Genomic DNA, 20842 nt, shown 5'->3' on the forward strand with positions numbered 1-20842 from the left:
GCCCTTGCTAAATGAGCACACTGGAAAGAAATCCGTTTCTGCAGGCATGGCAGGATGGCATTTTCCAGAGCTCTGACAGCCACGTTGGTGTCCTGCCTCTTAGGAACCCCAGCATGAGGACTGCTTCCAGGATCACAATTCCAGACAATGGTAGTTTTGTTTTGTCTGATTTTTTATGTGTAGCCCTGACTGTCCAGGAACTCACTCTGTAGACTAGCCCAGCCTTGAACTCGGATATCTACCTGCCTCTGCCTCTGCCTCCCCAGTGCTAGGATTTAAGGTACGTGCCACCAGCTAGTAGTAGTAGTATTTTTACTATTTAAAAAAAAAAAGTTGTTTCTTTTCTTGCTCTACAATTAGTTTTCAAAGTTTAATTGGTTTTTTTTAAACATCTAATTGTACATAGCATATTTTATAAAGCAACATAAATGGCCATTTGTCTCACACCCTCAACTAATTGTCTCCGGAGTTTTCTACAATGTGTAAATGTTCCTTTGCACATGACTGTGTTAAGTAGCATGTGTAGTGGGTGACTCGGCTGGCCCTGGCCCTGGTTAAGATTCTCTAGCATGCCTGTCTTAAGTCTTCAGAAGGGTAGCAGTATCTAGGAAATACCTGAACAAAAAGCAAACCAAAACAACAACAAAACACAGGCATATATTTAATGGAACTTTTCTGAAGTTTTCTGATGTAGACATAAAATATTCTTGACAGTTATTGATAGAAATACACATTGTATTCTGTACACAAAATGATTACAAGCCGCTGAAGACTATTGAATCTTTTTTTTTAATTTTATTTTTTCTTACCAGTTATATTTTATTAACTCTGTATCCCAGCCGTGTCCCGATCCCTCATTCCCTCCCAGTCCCTCCCTCCCTCCCTCCCTCATCTCCACCATGCCCCTTTCCAAGTCCACTAATGGGGGGGACCTCCTCCCCATTCATCTGATCCTATTTTATCAGGTATCTTCAGGACTGGCTGCAAAGCCCTCCTCTGTGGCCTAACAGGACTGCTCCTCCCTTGGGGGGTGGGGAGGCCAAAGAGCCAGTCATTGAGTTCCTGTTAGAGATAGTCCTTGTTCCCCTCACTTTGGGAAACCAATTGGTTACTGAGCTACCACAGGCTACATCTGAGCAGAGGTTCTAGGTTATATCCATACATGGTCCTTGGTTGAATGTCAGTCTCAGAAAAGACCCTGTGCCCAGATATATTTGGTCCTTGTGGAGCTCCTATCCTTTCTGTATCAGACTAACTCCCAATCTTTCTTATGATTTCCTGTACTCTGCCAAAGGTTTGGTTCATGAGTCTTTGCTTTGAAAACACTGCTAGTTAGAGTCTTTCAGATGTGCTCAGTAGACTCCTGTCATATGTTCAATGCACATCCCATCTGTCTTTCTAAACGAAGATTGATCATCTTACCCCATGTCTGCTCTCTTGATTATCTTTTTTAGGTGTATAGATTTCCTTATGTTTATCATATCTTATAGGTCTATATAAGTGAGTATATACCATGTTTAAGACTATTGAATCTTAAAGGCAGTTTGTCAAGTAAATGAATCTTGGCCAATGATTTTTTAAACTATTATTTTTAAACAAATTATGAGAAATCATGTAAATATTATTAAAGGATCTTAAAAGTAAAGAAAATCACATTATAGTAGAAAAAGATAGAAGTAAAATATAATACATCTAATTTTCTGGACAAGGACTTGAAATTCCAAAATAGATTTTGTGGGCAAATGATGGTGAATTCTAAGTGTTGAGAATAATAGTATATAATAAATGTGCCAGAAATTGTATGCCATAATGATAAGTTATTTTCAGTGAGTCTAGCCCAGACACAACAGATATCATTAATGGTTTGAATTCAGAGTTCATCTATGTACATCAATTATAATAAGCTATTGAATGTTTTTTGCTCTTTTTCCTTGTTCCTAAAATTATGATCTATAATGTGTAGTTTTTCAAACTTGAAAGTATTTTAATACTTATAGGATGTATCAGAATAAGTACTTAAGTATATTAATAATGTGGCAAATGAGTTAGAATATTTTGTATTCTATATGAGAAACCAAGGAGAAAAACTGATTGAACCTCTACCAGCTAATTTGTCTTTTAAGACTAGACATAATACATTGAAAAGTATTATCATTAGATAGGTTCTTATGTATTTATATATGAACCATTAACCCTGCCCCTTCAATCCAAGTGTGTTGCTTACATAAAATCAATCTGAAAGCAGAAAAGAAAGCCACTGAGTACAGGCTTCTAGAACTAAAGTCATGACATTCACGCAAGCTTTGCCATTTGCTGGCTGTGAAACCAGATTGTTTGATAGTGTCCATCCAACACGAGACTAATGAAGAATGAACTTGACAGTGCAAAGTCTAGTAACTTATACATGTCTTCCCATAAATCATTGTGTTAGCAATGCCTTTTACAAAGTTTTTGTTGATGTGGACTACAATATATTTGAAATAGGATAAATGTTATATTTTTTTAAATACAGCTTGATATATTATGTTTACCTAAGATCCATCACAATAAATAAGATAGTGAATATGTCCATCACTCAAAAGTCAATTAGTGTACCGTCTCCATCCCCTGTTCTTGTTCAGCTGGCTGAGATCATCTTGCTCTGTGTAGACAGAAACCATGCTCAGCAAGGAGAAGCTCTGCAAACGCTGGCCCTGGCCAGCATTTGATCCTCAGGGTCTGAGGGAGAGTGGCTGCGACACTCAGTTGGGAGCAGTAGCAGGGGATACCCTCAAGTGTCCCAGTTCTCATGTGAGTCCCAGGGAGCAGGACTCCTCGCCCTCTAGATTGCCTCCTGTGTCTGGGGAGTCAGGATGCCTTAACCCTCCTGTGTATGCAGGGTTAGAGCGTCTGGACTTGGCTTGCCTGAGCCCATCTGCCGTAAAGACTTGACAGCTCTCTGGAACCTTGTCAGTAGCCTTGGCTTGCAGTTCTCTTCCTGGGCTCTTAGCAGCCTTCTGTTCTCCAGCCTCTGCTTTCCACTCTCTCTCCCTTTGTCTCAACTTTACTACTCTTGTGCCCCCCTTGGAGCAATTGTTACTTCTCAGCTGTCTCTCACTGCTGTAGCCACTATCACAGCAATGGCTGCCAGGAGGGAGCTCCTGCCAGCCCTTTGCTGGTGTGGCCACCGCTTCTCCTGCTGCCTGCGGAAGCTGCATGGCTTGAGGCTTTACTGGTATCTGCAGCAGTCATGATAGCCGGCCATTCTGCAGCTTTTGCAGAATCACTTATTTCATATCATTGTCGCAGAATACCTAACAAACAGTCTGTAGGAGGAAAGACTTGTTTGGGTTCAGGATTTCAGAGGGAAGGAGTGGCAGGGTGGCTGGGTCTCCCTGGCAGTGGGAGCTCACCCTGGTGGCCGTCCACATCATGCCAAGTTAGGAAACAGAGAGCAGAACTGCAGCACATAGGGACACCAGGACTCTCAGACTTCTCTAACATAACCATTAAGTGGTGTTGTAGAGGTTCTTGTGGAAACTGGCAGAAAGACATTTGAGGAGCTAGCCCCGCTGCCTGGGCTGCAGAATCTGCTTTCGGGTCTTTCAGTCTCCAGTCTTCATATGATACTGTAGTCTTCCATGTATGTGCAAACCAGTGTCTCAATTACAGTGAGCTTCTGTGCGCCCTGTTAGCCAGCAGCTGCCTCTCCTGTTGTGCTTGCATTGCTTTATATAATTTCTCTGTTTAGAAGAAGGTAAGGTAAAAATGGTTGCATTAAAAACAGTAGTTTCAAGTTAGAAGTGTATTAGAAAATTCAAGTTTTATCAATTTTTAGCACTCCCAATGTAAGGATGGCTTTTTCATTTCATGTGGATATCATAGGAGTCAGGCACATAGAGTTCAAACACAAAGTGTGGCTGTTAAGTAAAAACCGTTTCCTAGAGGGAGAATGAAACCAACATTGTGCATTACATGGCTTTGTTTTTGCCTGGAGAGTCAAAAGACCAGTGTGCTGATGAGTTGAAGAGGATCTTGTGAATTCAGAAAAGGAATGTGAACATAGCAGAGATTAAGAAGACAGCCAGGTGTGGTGGCACACCCCTGTGGTCCCAGCATGCAGGGAGACAGAGGCAGGCGGATCTCTGTGCATTCAAGGCCAGCCTGCTCTAAAAATCAAGTCCAGGATAACAAAGGCTACGCAGAGAAACTCTGTCTTTGATTAAAAAAAAGTTAATAAAAAAAAAAAAAAAAGACACCACAGGTTAAATTTGAAACCATTGCAACTTTGTAAAGTGTTCTCTTTGAGACCAGTGCATGCTTTCATACTGTTAGTGATGGTTTTTTTATGCCCTTCTTTTAAAATGTGTTTTTTTTTCCCCTAGGGGGAATTTGTTGCCTGTCTCCTTTCCCTATTACGACAAATGACAGATAGACATTATCAGCAACTTCTGAATAGTTTCAATACAAAAGAAGAGCTAAGGGTAAGTGCTATTCACATTTTTTCTCCTCCACTTTCCCTTTCCTTCAGCTTCGCTGTTCAGAATGGTCCTTTGGCAGTTGTTCTGCTTCTTCCCATTAAGCTGTGCGTTTTCTCAGTTGTCTTAACAGATCTTTTCTATATTGGCTCTTGAGTTGTTTTTTTTTTTTTGGTTTTTGTTTTTTTTTTAATTAAACAAAGCTATAAGCCATTATTTTTGAGAAAGATTTTGATCACATTTCATCAGATTTTAATCAGATCTCATCAAAGTATGGAAAGTAGAAACAAAAAGCTTTCCAAGGGAAGTTTTGGCTGAGTGTAGATGCAGAACTATGCTCATAATTAACCTGCAGCTTGAGCTGCACGTGCAGCTTAGAAGAAAAGCTCTTGCTCAGCATTCAAATAGGACTGAAAAATGAATGGCTAACTGAGCAAATAAATGAAATGTCACTTCAATGCCCTGACATAGCACATACCCTATTGGTGGTTTTGGTTTTGTTTGTTTTTCTTTTTTAAACATTTATTGGATTATTGGGGGGGGGTGTTTGTTTGTTTGTTTTGTTTTGTTTTGTTTTATGTGACTTTCCCAGCCTCCAGCCACTGAGGTTTAAATTTCTTGGTGTTTAAAGCTCTAATTGGTTCATTGCTCTGAGGGCACATCCCTAGGTGTTTGTCTAGAATATAAAGCAGCCTTGAGAAACAGTATCCTAAGACATAAAGATCTGGGAGTGGGTACGGGCTTTATTTTAAAGGATAATTTTAAGAAGGGAAAAATCCTACCAGTTGCCTCATCCAGCCTTGAAATGAGGGTATGTGCCTATGTTTATTGTATCTTTCTATGCCATGCTTGGTTGATATCCCTGGGAGGCCTGCTCTTTTCTGAAGGGAAAGAAGAGGAATGCATCTGGGAGAGAAGAGAGGTTGTGGGAAGAGTGTAGGCGTATTTTATTTTTTTGGCTATTTTATTGGGCTTTTATATCTACCACCCTTCTCCACTCCAACGCCTCCAAACCTCCGACACTACGACGGCAAAAGGGAAAAAAGAAGGTTAGAGGAGAAAGGAGACCTCTTTAGACTACTTTCTGATGATTAGGGCCTTTGGGTTCCTAGGGCTAAGTCCAGCCTTCATCAGACTATCCAGCAATCCAGCAAACTAGCAATCCAATAATAGTAAACGCGGCAGCAGGGACCAGCAGGAGCAGCAGGGGGAGCAGCAGCACAGACCCGCAGCAGCTGCACAGGCAGGCCCTCTCAGAGCTCTCCCATTTATAGAAATAACAGATAAGTGAACAGTTCTTCATTATGAGCCACATAGATGTCATACAAAACATTACAATGTCTATAAAGCAATAAAGTTGAAACACAATTTAAAAAAAGAAGGGAGTTACGTGATCACATTTGTCTAGTTGCACAACTGAAAGTGGATTAGCCAAGGCCCAAACAGGAGACAGAACCATGTAAGGAATTTGCTGTGATAATCTAAGCTAGAAATGGCTGTGCTTTATGTCAGAGTTAATTTCAGCTGTCAACTTGATGGAAGCCAGAGTCACCTAGGAAGAAAGACCCTCAGTTGAGAAAGTGGCCAGGTCAGATTGGGCTGTGGCCAATGTCTATGAGGCAGTTTTTAAGTTGTTGTGTTGGAGGGCCCTGGCCACTGTGAGTGGTCCTGTCCCTAAGCAGGGAGACCTGGGCTAGATAAGATGGCTGAATAAGCCGCAGGGAGGAAGCCACAAAGAAGTGTTCCTCTGTTGGCTTCTGCTTCCATTTCCTACTTTGAGTTCTTGCCTTGGCTTCCCTCAATGATAGACTATCACATGTAAACTAAAATAAACCCTTTCCTCTCCAAATTGCTTTTGGCTATGGTATTTATCATAGCAATAGAAAGTGCACTAGGAAGCCTGAAATAGAGGCAGTCATAGAGGCAGAGTCTTAATAAATTTGGGAATTCGAATTGACAGAACTTAATGACCCATAAAAAAAAATGTTAAAACTCTCTCCAACCCTTAAATTTTTTTAAAGGTGAAGGAGGGGGCTAGAAAAATAGCTGAGATACTAGGAGCACCTACAGCTCTTCGAAAGACTTGAGTTCAATCCCCAACAGCCACGTCAGGAAGCTCACAACTGTCTGCAACTCCAGCTCAAGAGGGTCTGATTAGTTTGTTTGTTTGTTTGTTTAGTTTAGTTTAAAAAAAGGAGGCATTGGCTCATTCCAGGCTTTCTAACCACTAGGAGGTTGTTGGTACTATTTCACAGAATGGAGATAAAGAAGGAGTAAATGTGCAGGTTTGGGAGCAAAATAAATCAGGTTTTAGGCTGAGTTTAGCCACTTAAGGGATATTGAGAAGGAAATGTTTAGTAGATAGTATGTAATGTTCAAGACAGAGGGGTGGGCTGCAGTTATAGATTTGGGAACCATCAGCCTATAAATAATTGATATTCCAGGAACAAATGTGAGCATCTAGGAGTGGGTAGAGTTAAAGGGTCTGCCTAGAGTCAGAAGTTTCAAGGAGCAAGGAATAGTGAATGATGAAAAGGTCCACGGATGCTGGGGACCAGATGAGCAATTCCACTGTAGAGATGGGAGTGGGAGCCATACTGTCATGGATTGAAGAATGAATAATGGATGTCATGGGATAGATCTTTGTAATTTTCAAGAATGAAGCAACTGGCTGCTGAAAGAGAGGTTGGATGTCTGGGGAATATTTATATGTACCCGAGGCTGACAGATGTTTAGTAATTATAGCTGGTTAGAGATAGATAAAGACAGATAGTGAGGGACTGGCCCACAAGATTCCTGAGAAGTTAGCAGATGGCAAAAGAGTGATGAAAACTCACCTTTCCTAGTATAAGACTGAAAAAGAGGAAACTGGAGAAAATGTGAATTAGAGGCCATTGACTTAATTTACTGAAGGCCAATTTTCTAGTGTCAGCTTACCAGGGCTCAGTTTTGTGCCAAGCTGAAGTAACCTCAGTTGAGCCCCTTAAAACTCTCCTGCAATAATTTCCAGAGGTGATAACATTGATCTCTGGCCCCTTATGTGAAGCCCTTCGCATCAGAGGTTTTTCGGAAATCCGCGTTTTATAACTTCAGAGAGCTGATGTGCAGCATAACACCATATGTTAGCCTGTAGCTCTCCAGTGAGAACTGCGGTAGAATGCACCATCTCCTCCAGAGGAATGCATAATCCGGGTGAGATTTTTGGTGCCAAGTGGCTAATAAAATAAAGCATTTTAGAGCCCTTTTTTAGATTTTGATATCACAATAAAGATCTGAAGACCTCTGACAATAAACACTGTGTATAGACTTAGCTATAAATCAGGACCATTCATGTAAGTGATTAATACCAACTCATTTACTTCTCAAAAGCAATGCATGTGAGCCAGAGTCAGCCTTGGGAAATCTAAATGTTTCTAGGGATTGACAGATGTAGTGCATGGCCAAATCTGGCCTAACTGCTTATTATTTAAAAAAAAAAAAGTTTCATTGAACACAGAGAGAGACACACACACACATTAGCACATATTATTGTTATTAATAAGTGTGAATACTCAGGCTTCTCTTCAGATCACATGAGTCTGTCACTTTTTTACCTAGTTAATGTGGTTTCTATAAACAATAATGGCGACCCTCAAACCTTGAGCCATGCATGCCTCTGAGCCCCCTTGAGCTATTATTTTTTTATCCTCTGCACCTTTAAAGGTTGATTGGTGCCATTTTTTCCCAGTTGAATGCAAAACTAAGGAATCCATCAATGTCCTTGCTCCTTGGTCAGCTACCTAAGGACAGTGTTTCTCTGAACTTCAATAAGCCAGTGTTTATCCTCATGTTACTGAGAATTTCCTTCGTCACCTCTTTAAACACACGAAAGTGTTTCTAGTTAATAAATGGAGGATCATTGGATGTTCCTAGTTCTACATTTAGGTTTGAAATTGAACAAAGTAGCTAAAAGGCAAGTGCCAAGTATAGTGCTATTTGATGAAAATGTACACCCATGTTGGACGGTATGCTAAAATTTCAAATAACTTGTAAGTCTTTAGAAGAGGTAAGCAGGAGTCGGCTTCCTGACTTAATCCATCTTCTGTTGCTGTAACAGAATGCCTGAGACTGCATAATTGAGAAAGACGTTTATTTTGGTTCATAGATCTGAAAGTCGTATTGCTGAGTCTTGGGACAGATACATTTGAAATTTATAATGACAGGTTACGTGCTCAGGTTTCAATGGATATTCTTGCTATTCTGTATTCCCCCCTTTTCCTTGCCAGTTCAGAGAAAGATTTGTCTTAACTTTTCCCAAATACATCTCCAAATCAAACTGAATTTTAGAAGAATGCAGTTCTCGGTAACAACTGAGACTAACAGTGCTTTAGCTCCACTTGTGCTTAAAGAAGCTGGCTGCCTGTAGGGCTATTGTTGAAGTGGCTCCCGGCCTTTTGAACAGCTGCCATTTCTTCTTGGTCCTCAGGTACTTGTGCGTGAGTGGCGTGAGTCACAGTGTCAGCGCACTGTGTGGGAGGGAGCAGAAACCTAAGAGCTGGTCGCCTATAGTGTTTCATTTTTTTTTTCAGTAGAATATTACATTTTTAAAAAATGAACAAAAGTAGTCAGTAGGTAGTGATTAAGTATTTTTTTCTTTCTGCAGTTGGTAGTGTTTTATTATACGCCTACCTTGTACTGGGGGCTAAAGTTTTGTCCCTATCCTTGGTATTTCATATACAGCACTGAAATCCTCATTGTTGATTATGTGCTTTCATAATGAGCCCCAGGGATCTTGATGTAGGCATGAGATTATACAGATTCTGGAACTTTCCACTGTCTACATATGAGCTTTCAAAACAGATCAGACCCAGCCTCTAGCCAATCTGTTTTGTTTCTTGTGGCAGGATCTTGTTGTGCAGCCAAGGCTGGTCTAGATTAGCTCAGCTTGGCCTGGAACTTGCTAGGCACCCCGGGTTGATGTTGGTCTCATGGTCCTCTTTCTGAAGCCTCCTAAGTGTTGAGATTGCTGGTCACTCAACCACCACAACAGCCTTAATCCAAGTTTAAACGTCCTAACAATCCTCCCTGCCTGCTGGACCACGCCCAGCATCTTTATTGCAGTGCCCCTCTGCCTACCTTCCAGCCTTATCCCCCACCCATTTCAAAACACAGTCCAGACATTTAACTTGTTCAGTCCCAGCACGTCATGCTTACCATCTGTAACTCCTCTGCATAGTTTTGAGGGCTTTGATGTTACTGCTGTTGTTCCCTGCTGTCAACCTCTATGGTGAAGTCTTCAAAGGAGACACGTGCTGTTCACTGGTTTGGTGATTGGTTGTTGTTGTTGTTTTGTTTTGTTTTTTGTATTGTCGGTGTCTTTGGCCAGTTGAGTTGAAGCCGTGTCATTGTGTCATAATCGCAGAGCCTGGAACATAAATCCATGCCTAGTAAAGGAGTCTTCTTACCCAGTTCCTGCCTGCACAAGCCACCTGCTCCCACACAATCATTTTGACTTCTCTTACTTTGCATATATTGATTACAGAACGATAACTCTACCACTTGAAAAGATTGATGAATACCTGGGAGATAGTTTTATATGACATACTTCAAGATCCCACTTTGAGAGTGCAAATTTTAATGTGGCAAATGTTACTAATGCCCCTTATTGAATTCAAACCCTCTATAAGGCTTACCCCTTTAAGTGCTGTAGCAAATACGTAAGGTCACATCTGACAGCAGCTAGCCTAAGTGGCAGAAGAGTGTCCTTAGCAGTGCCCTGTCCACTGTTCTCATCAGGACAGGATGCTCCTAAGAACATGAAGACCAAGCTGTCCATCAACTCCTTAAGTGAAGGGGGCCTAGATCCAGTCCATGCTAGCTCTTTGGTTGGTGGTTCAGTCTCTATAAGCCCCCATGGGCCTAGGATAGTTGCCTCTGTTGGTCTTCTTGTGGAGTTCCCTTTAGGTCCCTCTGTTCTTCCCCCAACTCTTCAAGAAGATTCCCAGATCTCTGTCTAATGTTTGGCTGTGGGTCTGAGCATCTTTTTTGATCTGTCGCTGGGTGAGCTTTTCAGAGGACAGTTAATTTGGCTCACATCTGCAAGCACAGCTGTGTATCATTGTGACAGGGCTTGGCTCTCTCCCATAGAGTGGGTCTCAAGTTGGGCCAGGCATTGGTTGGCCATTTCCTCAAACTCTGATATATCTTTATGCCTGCCATTCTTGTTAGCAGGCTAAGTTTTAGGGTCAAAAGTTTTGTGGGTGGGTTGGTGTCCCCCTCCCTCCATTGGAAGTCATGCCTAGAAATAGGGGATGGCCTCTTTAGTCTCTGTATCTCCCACTGCTGAGAGTCTCAGCTAGAGTCACCCCATATCCTCCCAGGAGCCTACTCTGATGCAGGTCTCCAACTTGTCCTAGAGGTCCCTACCCATCGGCTTCTCATCTCTCTCCCAGCCCTACTGCCTCCCATCCCTGCTTTCCCACATCTGGTCCCCACCCTTGCTCAAGACCCAACCATACCACTCCAGGCAGATATCTGAAAGATGTTTCTACTGCAAGGACCTTTGTTCAACTCTGTTCATAGCAGCTTTATTCATAATAGTCAGAAACTGGAAACAACCCAGATGTTCCTCAGCTGAAGAATGGATAAAGAAACTGTGGTACATTTACACAATGGAATACTACTCAGCAATTTTTTTTCAATGCAGTTTATTCAGGAACATTGAACAATCCTCGGACCCCGGGGAAAGCCAGCCCACAGCTTAAATAGCCTCTGGGTAGCCAACCCAGGCGTGCCACGGGGGCATTGCAGATAGGTCCACATACATGGAAGCAAGCCAGATCCTCGGCCTTAGCCAAATGTGGAGTTGTTCGTGACAGAGAGCACTCACCATCAGGAAGGTGGAAGGCGGAAACCAGCTCCATCTTTAAGGCATAGCATTCCGCAGCTCTCTACAGTTCCCCCTTTTTGTTTTAGATGCATCAGGCAAGAGTAGAGGTCTGATCTCTGATATTAGAAATAAATTGGGACTTTGTACAGATGTTCATTTAGGTGTCATCCACCCAAAGAGCATCAGACCCGTCCGATACCTTTTTCTCAGAGGCAGGACCTGGGGCATCAACCCGCATGCAATCAGACATGCTCTTCTCTGGGTCCAAAGCGGCTGACCCTGAGTGCAGTGCTTAGCCTCGCATCCTGAGCGTATCATTTTAGCTTTTTATGGTATCCAACCATGCTTGGGGAGAATGTCCTGCTTCAATGGCTGTAAAGGCCTGAATGATCATGGCTGCATCACACTGTTGTGAGACTCTAATCTTGCATATATACCACAGGCAAACCAAGGAGACCAACACCAGAAGGCCTGCTAACACTCCCATGCCCGCCCATTCCATTCAGATGATTCATGGCTGCAGCAATCCATGTTGATAATCCTGTGGCTAGTCCTGCGTCCACTCCGGTAGAATTTACTGTGACAATGGCCACTCCCAGCTGCTCCATCGTAGTATCGAAGTCTCCAGTCCAATTACCTAAAATATAGCTCGACAATTGTTTAGACAGATTTGCAGCACAGGAAAAATTCTCATGTCCCCCATTTTTATTCATTATTAGCCAGATAGAGCCAAGTAATTGTGGTAATGATACTTGCTTTTTTGCCCAATGCTGGAATGCTAGTAAATTTAGGTATGCCCTGGTTACTCGCATGCCTCACTGGGTGCCTGTGCCCATTGATGCCCCTCACGCTATGACTCTCTTCAGACAGAAAAGGGATCTTGGAACTACAGCCACCATTGTTACTACCATCTCATTGACGGCTGTTGGAGCTACCACCAGGGCATTAGCCATGAGTCATACTGGGCAGACTGCTCAGACCCTGAATAATCATTTAGCCAATGTAGCTCATGCCTTAGTTGTACATAAAGGAATTAATGCTCAACTAAAAGGAAGCTTGATGGTGTTCAATCAGAGGATTGACCTCTTGCAGGAGCAAATTGATACCCTATGGCAAATCGCTCAACCTGGCTGTCAATGAAAGTATGCTGGACTTTGTGTCACTAGCATACTACTCAGCAATTAAAAGCAAGGAAATCATGAAATTTGCAGGCAAATGGATGGAACTTGAAAATATCCCGAGTGAAGTAACCCAGACGCAGAAAGACACACATGGTATGTGCTCACTTAAAAGTAGATACTAGCCATATAATACAGGATAACCATAATTAACAAGGTAGGCCCAAGTGAGAAGCTTGAATCTCACTCTGAAGGGGGAATAAAACAGCATTGGAAGGAGATGAAGAGATAAACTGGGTAGGAGAGGGGGATAAGTAGGGGAACTAGGGTGGAGAACAGGCTCAATATTTATTTACTTGTGTGTATATGAGTGCTCTATCTGCATGTACACCTGCATGCCAGAAGAGGGCATCAGATTACATGATAGATGGTTGTGACCCTCCATGTGGTTGCTTGGAATTGACCTCTGGAAGAGCAGCCAGTTCTCTTAACCACTGAGCCATCTCTGCAGCACCCCACAAGTACTTCTTAAATTCTTCCATTTCCATAACTAACAGAATGTGTCCTAACTAAACAGGGATACTGGCATCTAACCCAGTACTGGGCACACAGTAAAGGACCCAATATTTGGAAGTAAGCAAATGGAAAGAATTTTTCAAATCATAGCAACCTTCTCTGCCTTCCTTCCTGAAGATGAGCCTTTTCTTGCTTTGGAAGATTTTTCTTGAAGACTTTCTTTCCTGTACCTCTTATGTTACAGAAAAAAAAAATTCCAAAGGAGCACTTTCCAATTTCTTTTTTGTGTTGAACCTTGCTCTACAGAGTGACAGTGGTAAGGGTAGCATATTGTGTGTATTACATAACCAAATAATCTGCCAGGATGCCGTTTTCAAATGGTACCCTGTGAAACCGTTGTTCCTGGTGTAATCCAAGTAAGAATCTTTGGACACATAAATGTTCTTTGCAATAGAATAAAATGACTCTGCAAGTTACGTGTGCAGAATGCTGGTACATACTTCTACAAAAGCACACACATAGGAAAAGAGAAGGATAGACTGGACCTGGAAACAATTGTTTCTAGGGCAGGAAAGAGGAAGACTCGGGAAACCATCTCTTTCTTTATCCAAGCACTTGGGTCCTGCTCTTTACACTACGGGAGCTTACTATAAACTGCAGTCTCTCAAAAAGCAACATGCCAATACTGGCTGAGCTACACCGTCTCTCAGCATCACAGTGGGATGTGCTCTGGTTATCATCCTGTAGTCAGAGGAAGCATTAGAAAAGTAGCAGGGCGCTCTAGGAGTAGGTAAGTCAATATATTAATCTTTTCCACAATGCTAACTGCAGGAGACCCCATAACCCTCAGGTTTTCCAAGTATGAGAGCTCAACTCCTCAAACATTGAATAAACCCCCAAGGTTATTGAGCTATTTGTTTAATTGCTGGGGCAGAATTAAAATATAGATCCTTCTGGTTCTCCTTATTTCTTTTTCTTTAATTAAATGTGTCTTGTCCCACAAATGTAAATGATAGTTAGCTGGGTACCTTACAAAGCTACTTGAAGACCGAGAAAGTTTCCTCAGGGTGTGTGTGCATGTGTGTGTGTGGGGGGGGTGCTATATCAATACAGAGGCTTGAGTGCAATATCACCTGCCGCCGCCTTGTCTTTTATGAGATAAATGTGGGAATGGGAAGACACAGAGGCAGCTGAGGTAACCCCAGCTCCTGCATCTGCCATACCTTCCCTGTGGCCCAGCACTGAAACGCTGGAGCTGCTAGCCCCTAAGGTAGGAGCGTGGCCTCGTCATCCACCTTTCTGGCAGTCTCGCAGTCAGCTGCCCAGGCTCCCCCTACCCCACCCCATGCACATTCCTGATGCCACCAGCCGTGTTTCCCCCAGTTTCCAACGCTGACGAAAGTTGTATGGTTAGAATATGAAAGTTCAGAACTTTTTAAACTCCTAATTGTGCTCTGTGAAACTCAACTGTACTCCCCACTTAGGTGATTTTATTACATAAAGTAGAAGACCTTTGAACAATAAATGCAAAATCCTCTTCTCAAGGATGTGTATCATGTCTCAGAAACCCGGAAGAATTAACTGGAAAGCTGTTACAGTAATACTCAGAAGTGCTTTTAAAAGAACGCCATTCAATTTTATTATGCTAATGACCTACTGTGCAAAAACAGAGCTAAACAAAGTGCCTGGGCCTCATGTCTGCTCTAGCCTAACTCTGCCACTAAGCTACACTCCCAGCTCTCCAGATGACGTGGCCTGCCGCACGCAGAATACCTTAGGGGAGAAATGTCCTTCTAGTGACTGCAGACTTGCACAGCAGCAGTACCCCTGTGTGAGGACAGGTGACCTAGTGGGAATGATTTCCCCATGCTGCATACTATAGACCAGCATATGTGTGCTGATGCCAAAGAAGCTGAAATAAATTCTTGTCAAAATATTTGTGGACTTGATTGAAGCTGTTAGAATGTGAAAAAAGAAACACACACACACACACACACACACGCACACACGCACACACGCAGGAGAGCGACCACACGGTTCTCAGTTTTTAAGCCTGTTCTGTTGATATGAGTGACAGTCGTAATCTTTTATTCAGGCAGCTTACACGTTTAGCTTGATGTGTTATTAGCTTTGTAAACACAAATCTTGTGTTTTGAGTTGCTGTCTATCAGATTGTTAGAGAAATGTATTTTCCTAGAATCACTTAAGGTTTCCCAAAATAACGCTTTCAAGTTTGCTAGTCGATCATCTTAAGCTAGACTTGGTTGAGCTGGTCTCCTTCTGGTAGAAAGCTCCAGTTCTTCAACGATGAGTGTTCTGTTCCCTTTTTTCCTTCCTTTAAGTATCACGTATGTTAGTATCTTGGGTCTTATTGCTTGTAATGCTTAAAGAAGTGCTAATTCTATGTCTGGAAACTCATATTCCAAATGTCTGACAACAACTTTCTGTCAAAAGTGTAAGTGTTCACACCCAAAAGATGCTAACTATGTATAGCAAAGCATTTGCTAATTAACTGGACTTAGCTATCCCTAAATGTATGTATACCACAAATAGCATGTACGTGGTAAAAGCATGCAATTCTGTCAGTTTCAAACAGATTTTCAAGACATCTTTAATTATTTCAAAGATTTTCTTCTTCATTGTGTGAGTGTGTGTGTGTGCGCCTGTATGGACATGTGTGCACATGAGTACAGTTACTTATGGGGCCACAAGAGGATAACAGACCCCCTGGACTTGGAGTTACAGGCAATTGTGAGCCACACATGTGGGTGCTGGGAACTGAGCTCATGTCTTCTTCAAGAGCAGAGATTAATTGCCAAGCATTTTCTCCAGCCCTAAACAAAAGCCTGTTAAGTTAAAATAAATAAGAGCAAAACAAAACAACAAAAACATAGGAGCAAGGGGCCTTTCTAGGCTGTCAGACAGTAAATGCTGCTGCCCTCTGGTCTGGTGTCTGTGCACAAAGTGTCTTTTGCTCTTGATGCTGGTAAGCACTGGCCCACCTCAGCACGCAGCATCTTTGAAATTCTGTGCAATGCATGAAGGATCCCCTAAGTCCACACCTATCCTCTTAGTTCTGCAAAAATGCCCTCTAAAAACACAGCTTATCGTATGAGATTCTTTGGTGAAAATAACCTTTCAAATCTCAACAACCATTCAGCTGAGCTGAGACAATTTATTACGTTCCTGGGCTGAGAAGTTCTAACATTTAGAACACTATACTTGAGGAAAGAGGAAAGTCTGCCTGCTCATCTTCTGGAACAAGTTTCCATGTTGTCTCCAGGACCTATGTTTGTAGAGCTTGTGAAGATGAGTGGAACATGATTTCCCCTGTTCTGGCAAATGAGATGATGAGGAGCAGTTAGTCTGAACAAGGAGTGGGGAGAGCGAGTATGCAGGCCCCCTTCCCCTGGGAGGCATCTGCAGTGAGACTCCCTTCTCTGCAGGTGCTTGATCATCACAACAACAATGCTTTCTCTCTGTGTGCTGACAATTAAACCATCTCTTTCTTCTTTATCCAAGGATTTCTTGCTGCAGATTTTTACTGTGTTCCGAATATTGATACGCCCAGAAATGTTCCCCAAGGACTGGACTGTCATGCGCCTGGTTGCTAACAAGTAAGACTTTTCTGTGGATAATTGTGCCTCAACCTGCATGGGAAAAGGATGCTCTAGAATGTTCTTGGTAGCTTTATCACAGTTAAAACTTCCAGGTTCTAAGGGTTTTTTTTTTTCTTTACCAAATCAACTTTTTCAGTTGTTTTGAACAATATTACTAATTGTCTTAAATTGTTATTTAATATGATTATATTAATGTCTTTTAAGAATCAAACAACATAGCCAGACATCTTGATGCATACCTTTGATCCCAGCACTTTAGGGGACAGAATCAATGGGATCTCAGTGAGTTCGAGGCCAGCCTGGTTTGCAGAGCGAGTTTCAGGACAGCCAGGGCTGCACAGAGAAACCCCTGTCTCAAAAAAAAAGAAATAAGAAAACAAACAAACAAAAAAAACAGCAACAACAAAAAGAATGAAGCAATATAACAGTGTGATGGCTATCACCTGTATCCTAAGCATTAAAGAGGGACATTAAAGAGCCAGGATTTGGGTGTGGTCAGATGTCAGGCTTCATTCTGACCCTATAAAGTTCAAGGCCATGGACTGAGCTGCTCTCAGCTTCCTGTCTCCCTAGGCTCAGAAGATAATGAAGGTAAACTTTAGAACAAGGTCTTCCTCTTCACTTTCAAAACTGTCTTTTAGCTTGTTTCGTTAACATTCTCTTGCCATCCATCGTTTTTCAAATGCCAAATAGGCCAGGGTCACTGTCTATCCCCACAGACCTGCAGGTGTGATGGTGGTAAGAGATCCAGGACCGCATCGTTCAGTTTTGATGAGATATGCTTAAGATGGCTTCTGCTTCGGGGTGCGTTCTTAGACTCGGGGGTGCTAAAATGAAACTTGTGAAGTAACAAATAGTGTCTTGTGGCATATTATATTTTACATAAGCACTGAGCAGCTTCTCCACTCTGAAGACTAATTGAGACAGTGAAATCACCCTCTTTAGAATTCAGCATATGTGTTTTGATATCTGCGAAAGAGTCAAGTGGCTGCTTCTCCGGGTGTTTGCATGCTTGGAGCTCTTGCTGGTGTGTTTGCCCTAAATTACCAAAGACTCATGATAGCTGAAAAGCTGGATGAAGTAGTGTGGGCAGCCGGGAAGAGGACCGGGCTACCAGCAGCAGCGCAGAGTGCCCCGCTCTGGCTCTTCTGCCTGCCCCACGTGCACAGCACCATTTGGCTTCAAGTAAAAGTTTTGGTGGCAGACCATCAAACTGAAAATAAATCTAACATTTTCTTCCTTAGGTACACAGGCTGTGTGCCTGGGCTTGTCGGAAACCATGACAACAGCATAGTTGTGATACTTAATGATGTCTTTGTCCATTCTACAAAGGCTTTCACAGTCACATGAGTGGCTATCAGACTGCTGCTTTGATGTAAACACAGTCCTCAAGATTTTCATTGAGTATTAACCAAGAAGGAACAATTTTGGTTAGAGATGAGATATGTATAGTATATTTAAAGTGGAGATTCCTCCCATAGTAAACCCAAGCCCTTGCCAAACAGTGATGTCATATTGTCACCCAGGCTAGTGTTGGTAGCCTGGCTGCATTTCTCTGTGGCAGTGGCTGATGGCTGTATCCTCAGCCTCACTAACTAATGGACAGACTGCTTTTGTGTGCTACCTTCTGCCTCGGCCTCTCCTCTGTGTCCCTCTCAGTCACAGCAGCTACTTTCATTTCAGCTAAGGAAACCCCATATGATGTGTCTTACTTTATAAACAGAAATCAGTCCATAAATATACACTAGATTATTTTAACCTAAATAACATTGATATAAAAGTATGTTTCTGAGCTGGGAATGATGGTGCAAACCTGTAATCCTAGCACTCAGGAAGCTAAAGGCAAAAAGATTATGAGTTTGTGGTCATCCTGGGCTACACAGAAAAACTCTGCTAAAAGGAAGGGAGGGGAAGAGGAAAGAAGCAAGGGAGGATGATTTCTGAAAGATGTTAATTTTGCTGAGAATATTTTAAAGTGTGTACACAGAAAGAAAGTCTCGGCTTTGCTAATGGTTATACTGGGCTCCCATGTCTTCAAAGCTCCCCATCTTCTCTTCCACACTGCTACCTTTCTTAGAAAGACACTTGATCAAGGCCTCTCAGAGCCACGTTAAATCTTGCTACCACGTTAGTTAGCTGAGAAGTCAGTGTTGACCTTCCCTTGAACACAACCAAACAACCTGCCCCTCAAAACTGAGTATTGCACATACTCACTCTTTACCCATGTTTTCAAGCACCCGGACCTGTCACCTGAGGTGTGTGGCCTGGGTCTTATCACTTTTCTGCTTTATATACTGCTTTATATAGCACCCTCCAAAACTGTATCCACATGTCAGGTGCTGTGTGTTTGGTGGTGGTGGTGGGTTTTGTTTTTCATCTGCATTAGTATGTACATTTTGAAATACAGCAGCTATACTAGGTCTCAGTTCCACTAGGACTATAAATTTGTCCTCCGTCTAGCACAGCTATCCTGTGGTCATTTCCCACGGGGTAAATGTTTGTGGTGAAGATAGCCACTCTGCCATCTGAGAACGAGGGAGCAGAAGGGTGCTGAGAACTGAGTACCAAAAATACAGGCCACACTGAGAAAAGCTTCTCTCCACCTCCTTCCCATACACACTGTGAAATAAAGTACAAAAATAAAGTAAGGCTTTATGCTTTATTTCTAGGAGATAAATCTCACATCACACTTGATATTGAGGAAAATTGGGCCCTTCGCTTGAAATCTCGGATCCTGGTTTTGTCTTCTGTATATGTTGGCTTCAGACAAAATACAATAACCAACTTAGATTTCAAATGAGAGATATAGATATTCTCTCTGTTTCTGCCTGTCTGTCTGTCTGTCTGTCTGTCTGTCTCTCTCTCTCTCTCTCTCTGTGTATGTGTTTGGCTAGCTGGCTCACTCTATGTGTGGGGGCCACAAATAACTAATCCATTTTAACAGAAATCCTTAGAACACTCTATTCACTAACCACTTATTCTATAGGTTTTTTCCAGTGCTAAAATATAAAGAACTCAGGTGCTTGGGAATAATTTTGAAGGGACTTACTTTTGTTATAGACTGAACTAAGATGGGACTTCCATGAGTGAAACTTCAGCTAAAGCTAATGTAGGTGAGAATGGATATCTTAGTTGGGGTTTATTGCTGTGAAGAGACACCATGACCAAGGCAACTCCTATAAAACAAAACATTTAATTGGGGCTGGCCTACAGCTTCAAAGGTTTAGTCCATTATCATTGTGGTGGGAAGCATGGCAGTGTGTAGGCAGACATGGTGCTGGAGAAGGAGTTGAGAGTTCTACATCTTGATCTATAGGCAGCAGAAGGAGACTGTGTGGCACACTAGTCATAGCTTGGGCATAGAAGACCTCAAAGCCCACTCCCACAGTGACACACTTCCTCCAACAAGGCCACACCTACTCCAGCAAGGCCACACCTCCTAAGAGTGCCACTCTCTATGGGCCAAGCATTCAAACACATGAGTCTATTCAGGCCATACCTACTCAAATCTCCATAAAGGGCAAACAACAAAGAGAAAGTATTACTACCAGTGAAGATAACATCAAAGGCCCTGTGATGAGAGGTGGTGTGCCCTGTCAAGGAGAAGCAAGGAACTAGTTAGTTAGAAGGGGAACACAGGACTCAACTATTGGTGGATAGAGAGACAAAAGAGAAATTAGGAAGAATCAGTTAGAAGCTTGCTGCAGCCATCCAAGTGAGAGGTGGTGGCTGGGACAGGTAGGTAATGTGAAGACTGACTTTGAAGATCAGGATGATGAGGTCTGCAGGTAACTAGATGTGAGTGGAAGAGAGGAGAGGTGATTGATGATGGTGGTTAGGTTTGGGGACTGAGCAAAAGGGCCAGTTGTGGTACCAGTCAGTTAAGTGGAAAATGTAGACAGGAGGCACTCATAGAGTGAAAGGAAGGAAGAAGTCTGTGACATATGCAAGTGTGAGGTGCTGTTAGTGTCCAGGTGTGACACTTGCCATTCTAGTACTCAGGATGCTGAAACAGAATAGTCTCTACTGCAGGATGAGCCTGAAGTACATAGTGAATCCTGAGGTTCAGAGTGAAACCCTGCAGGAAGCAAATAAGCAAGATGCTATTAGCTGTCCAAGCATTGATGAAAAAAAGGAAGTAGGTGAATGGAGGGAAGAAGTTAGGGCGAGAGCTGTCTTTTTATGGCAGGGAAGCCATGGCTAGGATCTGAGCCCAGGGGATGGAATGAGAGCTCCCAGGAAAAAAAAAAGTGTATGCACTGA

The 20842-nt window shown here is 42.5% G+C and overlaps 1 protein-coding gene across 4 annotated transcripts in view; it reads left to right on the forward strand.

Annotated features, from left to right (window-relative positions):
* Dock4 (dedicator of cytokinesis 4) overlaps nt 1-20842 on the forward strand; it is a 385661-nt gene that overhangs the window by 289524 nt on the left and 75295 nt on the right. For all 4 annotated transcript variants that reach the window (XM_060367419.1, XM_060367426.1, XM_060367422.1 and 1 more), the window contains 2 exons: nt 4365-4463; nt 16482-16576. In XM_060367419.1, the coding sequence (XP_060223402.1) occupies nt 4365-4463; nt 16482-16576 (194 nt within the window). The remainder of the gene's footprint in view (nt 1-4364; nt 4464-16481; nt 16577-20842) is intronic.

Source organism: Meriones unguiculatus, chromosome 1 (genome assembly GCF_030254825.1).
Source record: "Meriones unguiculatus strain TT.TT164.6M chromosome 1, Bangor_MerUng_6.1, whole genome shotgun sequence".
Lineage (NCBI taxonomy): Eukaryota > Metazoa > Chordata > Mammalia > Rodentia > Muridae > Meriones > Meriones unguiculatus.